The sequence below is a fragment of the Octopus bimaculoides genome, chromosome 3, assembly GCF_001194135.2.
Source record: "Octopus bimaculoides isolate UCB-OBI-ISO-001 chromosome 3, ASM119413v2, whole genome shotgun sequence".
Taxonomy (NCBI): domain Eukaryota; kingdom Metazoa; phylum Mollusca; class Cephalopoda; order Octopoda; family Octopodidae; genus Octopus; species Octopus bimaculoides.
Genome location: NC_068983.1, coordinates 92,067,866 through 92,076,705, shown reverse-complemented (window position 1 = coordinate 92,076,705; position 8,840 = coordinate 92,067,866). Strand labels below are relative to the sequence as shown.

At 35.7% G+C, this 8,840-nt stretch overlaps 1 protein-coding gene across 1 annotated transcript in view; it reads right to left on the bottom strand.

Annotated features, from left to right (window-relative positions):
- Positions 1-8,840, bottom strand: part of LOC106871622 (protein scribble homolog) — a 698,511-nt gene that overhangs the window by 596,687 nt on the left and 92,984 nt on the right. The window contains exon 5 of the mRNA XM_052966764.1: positions 3,071-3,145. Within this exon, the coding sequence (XP_052822724.1) occupies positions 3,071-3,145 (75 nt within the window). The remainder of the gene's footprint in view (positions 1-3,070; positions 3,146-8,840) is intronic.

Below are 8,840 nucleotides of genomic sequence, written 5' to 3'. Positions count from 1 at the left end.
AGAGAGAGAGAGAGAGAGAGAGAGAGAGAGAGAAGGTATTTTTTTCTTACCACACCACTGTTAAGAAATAGCGGCCCTCTCCTACTTTTTTTTGTCAGACGCTGGCAAACAAAATGTATCTCTCCTTCACAAACATACAATTTCTCTCTCTTTCTCTCTCGCCTTCATGCGCGTACGCACAGATTTGACTTCGCCATGTCAACAAACTTCAAAATTGGTAAAAGTTTATCGATTTTTACAGCCATATGCGGGTGCCTCTGAGAGAAAAATTTCGCTAAAATGCACATAAAGTCATGACACATCACCTCCTAAAATTGGAGCGACGTGCGTGCTAATCTGTGGACGTGCATAAACTATATTCACGTACACACAAACATCCTCTCTTTTATAGATATATATGATGATGATGATTATTTATGTATGTGTACACATATGGACTAGCCCATCTGATGACACATCTGTGCCTGTAGAGTTTATCTCAAACCACACACACGCACATGTTTATTCATGCAAAACTATAGATGAATGTATATACATACATATTTAGATGTACATCAATGATTGTGTGTGTATGTGTGTATGTATATATATACATAAACACACACATACATGTAAGTTGATTTATGTATGCATATAAGCACATAATTGTAGCAATGCATAAAAATTATATATGTGCTGCTTTATATGTATATACATCTTTGATTGTAATTATCCCTCTCAGTGTCCTCACAAAGTTATCTGTATATGTATACCATAGTTCTTTGAAGTGTTGACATTTTGTTTCTTGGTATACTACTATACAGCAATGCTTTATGAACTTTTTTCTGCCTGCTGATACCTTCCTCCCATCCTTCATTCTGTTAAGCACATTGCTATGTAATCTAATACACACTAAACAAGAGAAGTCTTGATCAAATATTCTAGAGCGATATCTTTACATTATGTTCTAATTGTCGATTTTTCTGTTTTTTTTTTCCTTCCTTTATTTATTTTTCCTGATGAAAGGGTTCTTATGTAAATTACTGAACACAAGAATTATTGAAACTAGTGTGAGAATGAAAATATTGCAACATCACATTTTTTTTTTTGTAATTCCTTTGACATAAATATCTATAGCAACCTTTGTTGAAAAAAAATTAACAGACTATTACAATAATGCAGCCAATAAGAGCCGGGCCAGATCACTCAATTCGTCTTCTGAGAATCATGACATGCGATAACAATAAAATTGAAACGAATATGCTGCCATTACATGAGCAAGCAACAACTAATTATGAACAAGCAGAAATAATGAGTGAAGAATACAAACAACTGAAAGAACACTCGGTAGCAAAATTGAAACAAAATTTCATCTACATTAACAAACAACTACTTTATGGATCAAAAGAAAACTTATCAACAGTGTATACAGATTGAAAATCCCAACTTTTGGGTATGGAATGTTCTGCTATGTTGTGCCACAATTACCATTTGCCAAGATACATAAGTAGTGGGATCAACCACAGTGAGACAAAACAAACAAAATGGATTACTTCTCTCCATGTCCATGTCAACAGATTCAGAGAAAATACTGCATAGTTAGACATATATGAAGTCTAAGATGAATAATATATTCATGAACCACCATCTTCAACTTTATGATAGCTTATCTGACGTCTATGGGAGCTGTTGACAAGAGACATTAAGAGACAAGTTATCTTCCCTTAAACACAAACTGCAAGCAATAAGTGAACAATTTCTTTATTAAAAAATCTTTGAGAATGAAAACCCATTAACTGCAAGTTTGCAATAAAACCACAAGCAGTGTATCACAATACAAAAGGTCAGGGTTATGGAAACCTCTCTCTTGGATGACTGAGAGTCATTTTAGGGAGGGATCTGGAATGTAAACAAACATGACAACCATGACGCAAAGTTGATATGACAACCATGATGCAAAATGAGCACTGTGCAACCATCTCTCTCAAAATTTATAATATCAATAGTGAAACTCTCCTGATGGTTGTTGCAAAACTGCAAAAAGAGAAATCAGTCCCTAGGAGGGACAGGGAGTCTATTAATAGAGAAAGCTCACATTCTACAAGGCAGCTCTTATTAAGCTGTTTGAAAAGAATAATGAATGCTGAGATTGTTGTGCCAGACTGGTAGGCAGTTATAGACAACACAAGTAGCTAAAAACTAAAAGACATATGTAGTCAAAAACTTCAGGGTTATAATGTGGCTTAAATATGATGTATAAATTATACACAGGTTGTTTGTATGCAAACACACATATAATTGCCCTTGGACCTGTGATAGATACATCACATCGCATTTAGAAAGCTATGCCTTCAATATCCAAGGACAAGAGATAGCTACTAAATAAGATCAACAAAAGACAGGATGCTTCCACACCCCACTGAATGCTGTGATAGATTGTGCCATACTAGTATGGAAGATATCACTCATATCATTTGTTATTGTCCAAAAGTGTCCACAAGATACAAACTTCCCATTAGACATAACATTGTTGCTAAGACAGTCAGAAAGGATTGTCCTACAGTCATACCAAAGGTACACCAGAACCCCAAAGCATCCACACTTTTAAAACTAAAACATTCTGATGGACATTTGAATAAAAATGGAAACTGTGTGTAAGCAGAACATGTTAGATATAGCTGTATGGGACAGGGAACAAAAGTCGTGCACTGTTATCATCCAACCGGAAACCTGGCTCCTGAATAGTTATAGTAGAGTGTATTCTGCTAAAGGTACCCACGAGCCCAATCTTCTGCTGTCAAGCAGTTTTGTATGTGTTTGTGTGTAATCTTGACAACAACAATAGCCACCATACAATCAACAAATAACAACATGCAGTAAAAACAAAACATGCTACTGACAAACATACAACATCAATAATATTAGGACAACATCTAGTGAACAAACACATTAAAGCACTACCATCATTCAACAATATAGAAAAATCATAAAATATTAAAATATTTTATAAACTAAATAAAAATAAACACACAAGGAAGACAATAAAACCAAAATTAGTATAGATCAGAATCAACAAATACACATTACTTACTCGAGGTAACTGGATAAGATTATTACAATCAAGCCAGAGCTCTTGTAAACTATTTAAGTCACCAATTGTTTCTGGCTGAAAAGAAGAAGAAAGATATGAAATAAATTAAATTAATATAAAGAATCCAGATATAAAATGGGAAAGAGAGAGACATGATAAAAATCTAACAGAAGTACAATGCAGGGAATAAAGGAAAAGAAATTTAATTGAAATTACAAAGTGAGACATATATATAGTTCATTGAATTTATATCAGTATATTACTGCAGAATAAAAAAAAAAGCTGAATTTGAACTCTGAACAAGAGGAGAATATAAATAGTGTAAGTTTGATGCTGTGCTGTTTCTTTCATCACATTGCTCTATAAACTATGATTCCTCCAGCACAAAATTCAAATTTAAAAGGGAGGGAGAGAGAGGGGGGGAGAGAGAGAGAGAGAGAGAGAGAGAGAGTGTGTGTGTGTGCGTGCGTAAATTATGCTTTGTCCCAGGTGTGGAACTTCTGGTACTGGGAGAGCTAATACAGTAGGTTTAGTTAATTTTTCTTTGATGTCATTAAAAGGTTGCAATTCTGCTGCATTTTAAGAAATAGTTTCATTCTTTATTTTTGCAATTATGTGACAGCTCTGTTAATGGAAATATGGTTACAGTGCAGAAGTTAATGAAACTGAGAAATTCACACAGCTTTCTCAGTGATGCAGGAACAGGGGTATTTGTAATGGCATCAAATTTTCCTTTTAATGGATGAATTCCATTTTTATTGATAATATGTCCCAAAAATGCAATAGAAGAAACATCAAAAAGACATTTATTGGGGTTAATTATTACACTGAACTGTGACAATCTAGTAAAAAGTTGTTCTAAATGTTATTCATGCTGCTCTTCCATAGCGATAGCAATCAAGTCAAAACAAAGTTTAAACTATGAGTGACTTCATCAATAAATCTATGGAATGTATTAGCAGAATACCAAAAACCAAAAGGCATTTTGAGAAATTTGAAAAGTCCAAAAGGAGCAGTTATGGCTGTTTCTAAGAACATCAGTAGGCTCTATAGGAATCTCATTATAGGCAAGTACCAAATTAATTTTTGGAAAACAGTACAACCATGTAAAGAAGTTGGGTAATTATGAATATGTGGAACTGGGTACATATCTGGAACATTCAAATGTCTGTAGTCTCTACAAGGATGTCAATCTCCAAGTGGAAGTCAAGTTATTCAAGGGTCCAACATGTGACTAAATTTGTCCTCAGCTATTTTTAACTTGCTAAGGAGTGAGATGTCTAGGTCATGATGAAACACGAGGTCTCTTAGTGATAACATGATGTGTAATCGAGTGTACCAGACACTCATTATTAAAAGCAGTGCAAGTGGTGCCTGGAAATTTTTTAAGGATCACATGATAAAGATTAGATGTAGAGGGTACAAAGAAAAGAGGACTGACAGTAGCAGGTATATTGTAAATACCTGTGTTTCAACTCTACAAGAAGACCAAAATGATTCAGGAAATTGGCACCAAGGATAGGATATGGAAGATCAGCAATTATAAAAATCTTCTTCAACTAATGCCTCAAATTAAGATTCAGGGGCATAGAGTTCTCATCAAACGAGGGGTTACCCAAAAGAAACCAGAATTTTGAAATATTATTTTATTCACTTAGTTTTACATATTTACACTTTTATCGCCTTCAAAGTATTCTCCATTTGCAGCAATGCCTTGGCCCAGAAGTGATTTCTACTGTTCGAAGCAGTCCTGGAACTCTTGTGAAGTGATGCCTTTTAATGCTTTCATTGTTTTTTCTTCACCTCTTCCACATCTGCAAAATGTTTTCCTTTAAGGACTTTTTTCATTCAGGGGAACAAAAAAAAAGTTGCAGGGAGCAAGATTGGGTGAACTGTTCTTTCAGTTCATGACACGCATTTAGTCATGACTGCTTTTGATCTTCTGTGAGCAAGCGAGGCACAGATTTTCCTGCAACTCTTTTCATTCACAATTCCTTGCTCAAAATTCATTGGCAGAAGTTCTAGGACACATCAGTCATGTCAACAAGTTCATCAATTATTCAGTGATGTATTCATTTGTTTGGGAGGTCCATAGTTGCCCTAAATGAAGTTGGTCTTCAAGCGACAAGTGAAAACCATTCATAAACTTGTGTTTTGCTCATGGTAGTATCCTTGTCAGTTGTTTGAAGCATGACAACTGTTTTGGCTGCCATTTTCCCCAACAGAAAACAGAATTTCACAGAAGCATGCTGTCCCTTCCTTTCAGCCATCACCGTTCTCTCTTGCCACTCTTTCCACACCTTTATAACTGGCATGGTCAATGTACACACATTGAAAGGTAGGTCTGGTGAGATCTTGAGATGCCAGAAAGGTGTGAAGATGCTGGTTCTGTTCAAGAAGGTGGAGGGGAATTTCAGCTAGGTTCAGCACAGGTATGAAATCTTCTAGGTAGACAACAATGATGTGGTTGGTGGTGTAGGCATACTTTTAGCTGAAAAATGGGTAGATGAGGTGATTTAGGTAGTTGGAGTGTGCAACAGGATACTTATGCTTAGAATAGTTTTGCAAGGTAGTACAGCAACAATTATTTCTGCCTATGCTCCTCAACCAAGTCTGCCAGATGACCAAAAGGATTGATTTTATGATCCTCTTTTACACAGACTACCTCAAAGAAAATGACAGTGACCTTATCTTCATGGTTGATGACGTCATGGACATACTAGGCAACATCACGATGTGCATGGAGGCTATGGAGTTGGTTCTTGTAACAAGGAGGGAACAAAGCTACAGGAGTTCTATAATGCAAATAACTTTATGATCTGCAATATCAACTCCAGGAAACCAGCCAGTCAGCTGGTCATCTAGTGGCCACACAAGTCAGACTGACTACACCAGTGTTCTCAACCAGAGTCCATATGACCCTGAGCATCCATACAAGATTTTTGGAGGTCAACATATTGAAATAGTAAACTGGGGTTCCACAATACTATTTTAAGGGTCCCCGAAAAATGTTTACTTTAGATGTATGTATTGGTATGTTTTGCAAGAAACAGCTAAGTTTCTTTCTCTAACATTTTGCATTGTTCAATCTACACAAGTGAATATGTGTAAAACAAAATAGGAATTTTGAAAGAAGTTACCATAAAACTACTTTTTAAATATTGAATGGCTAGTAATCAAAGGAGTCCATAGATTAAAAATGGTTGAGAACCTCTGGACTGCATGCTCATCAGAAAGTCAGATAGATGATTGCTCATGAATACAAAAACCTTTCCAGGTGAAAAATGTACTCCTCAACATGGGTTAATCAATAGAGACTTCAGAATTTGTGTTAGAGAGATCCCAAGAAGCAGACTAGTCTGAAAAGAAACATCTGGAAGCTTAAGGGTCCTTTGAATAGTCAGAGATTTAGAGATAAACTAATTAAAGCATTGGTGAGGGGGGGGGTAGAGACATGTAACCTAGAGGACAACTGGTATTTCTAACAGGCCACAGATCAAATTTGCAAATGATGCAAAGTCCCAATGATACCTAGGGTGGTGGAACAGTGTAGGAGACAGAACCATAAGAGCAAAGAAAGTGGTCTGGGAGAATGAGGGTAGCAGAGAATTATACCAGGTAGCTAGGAGAGAAGCAAGGTGACAGGTATATTTAGCTAAGGGAGAAGCTGAAAGGAAGAAGTTTGCCATTGTTCTGCGGCATGAGGATCAGAGGAATGAGATGTTCTGAATTGCAGAGTGCCAAAGAAAATCATGATGTTGTAGGAGAGAAGTGTATTTGGATGGATGACAGCACATTTGCAATTAGTGATTCGGCAAAGAAAGAGGTTTGGAAGTGTCATTATGAAAGGCTACTAAATGTGAAGAATATCTGGGAGTAGGAGAGTTTTCCTTACATAGGTCCAAGCAGAAATCAGCTATTCAAGTTGACAATTGATAGATAAAACCCAGACTTTTGAGATGTGTTCTCTCCTAAAGCTGCACTTTCACCCACGCCTTCCTAGATCTCACTTTTGCATTAACATTGAACACTCATTATTCTAGACAACTACCTTCTACATCACATATGCCCATACCCTATATCTGATTTCTTTTACAGGAGTGGTTGTGTTGTAAGAAGCTTGTTTCCCAACCATATGGTTCCAGTGCAATCCTATTGCATGGCACTTTGGGCAAGTGTCTTCTACTACAGCCTCAAGCTGGCCAAAACCTTCTGAGTGGGTTTGGTAGACAGAAACTGAAAAGAAGCTTGTCATATATATATGTATGTACATCTATATGTGTGTGTCCTTGTGTGTTTTTGTCCCCCCTCATCACTTGACAATCAGTGTTGGTGAGTTTATGTCCCTGTAATTTAGTGGTTCAGCAAAAGAGACCAATAGAATAAGTACTAAGCTTAAAAAATATGTACTGGAGATGATTTCTTTCGACTAAAAATTCAAGGCAGTGACCCAGCATGACCACAATCTCATGACTAAAACAAGTATATAAAAAAAAAAAGAAAATGAAGATAAATCCAGTTTTCCATTTATCTCATTTGTGTTCCATCCAACAGAGTATACTTTATTTCTAGTCTTCACAATCCTCTAAATTCAAGTCTCATACCTTGCTACCATGCAGCATCACACTTCAGACACAATTATCATATAAATTACCTTTTAGAAACTCTTTTTCACAAGCAGAGTTAATAGGTCCTTGAACTTTTTCTGCCCTGTTCTTACTCTGGCTACTACATATTTGGAACACCCATCTCCTAACCAGATCACCTAATAGTTAGAATATAGGGCACCTTCCAAACATTTGAATTTCATTTGGATTAATTTTGCTCTCTGCTCTTTTGTATCTACTGCATATAAACAATGATTTTTCTGTTAACCTGCCTATGATTTAACTACACCTCATGTGTATCCATAGTTTGTACAGGATTACACCATATTGAATTTCTTGTTCTTTTTTGTATATCAAAGATGGCCATTAACCTGAACTCTTTTTCTTTCTTTCTTACTAAAAGTTTAACATTTGTTAAGTTTACTCTGAAGCCTTTCATTTCTCAGTTTATTTCCATGTCTGGAAAATCTACTTTAATTCTATAACAGAGTTAGTAGTAAGAAGAAAAGTATCACCATAGATTGCCACTTTTTAAACTCCTCCACTATGACCTGGAAGATTCCTATCTGCAGTGGTCACACCCATGCTAGCATGGAAGACGGATGCTAAACGATGATGATGATGCTAAATTCATCATTTTACTTATTGCTAACTCCACCTCTGTAACGTAGCTTGCATGATCCTCACAAGCCATTCAAGTTTCCTTACTGACCACTGTAATTCTAATCATCTCTAAGCTGTCATTAAATCTATAATTAGAGGTGTGTTGTACTATATTTCTCAACTTTCTGCTAATAGAAATTACTTTTTATAAAATGCTGTTTATTATATCACCATGTCTAAAGCTGGTTATACTGGGAAAATAGAGTATATCCCTAATTGTGAAAAACCATATTAACTGCAATACAGTCTACCTTTTAACAGCATGTAATAATAATCATAATGATTGAATCAATAAAATACAGCATAAAAATAGAGATAATTATAAAAATAAAATTCCAATAATAATATTAAAACAGCATCAAATGTAAGGAAACATATATCCCTAAAACCAATAAGAACAAAACAATAATAGATATTTAGATTTGCAATGACATTGCCACTATTATTGATACCATAAATGCAACACACACACACACACACACACACACACACACACACAC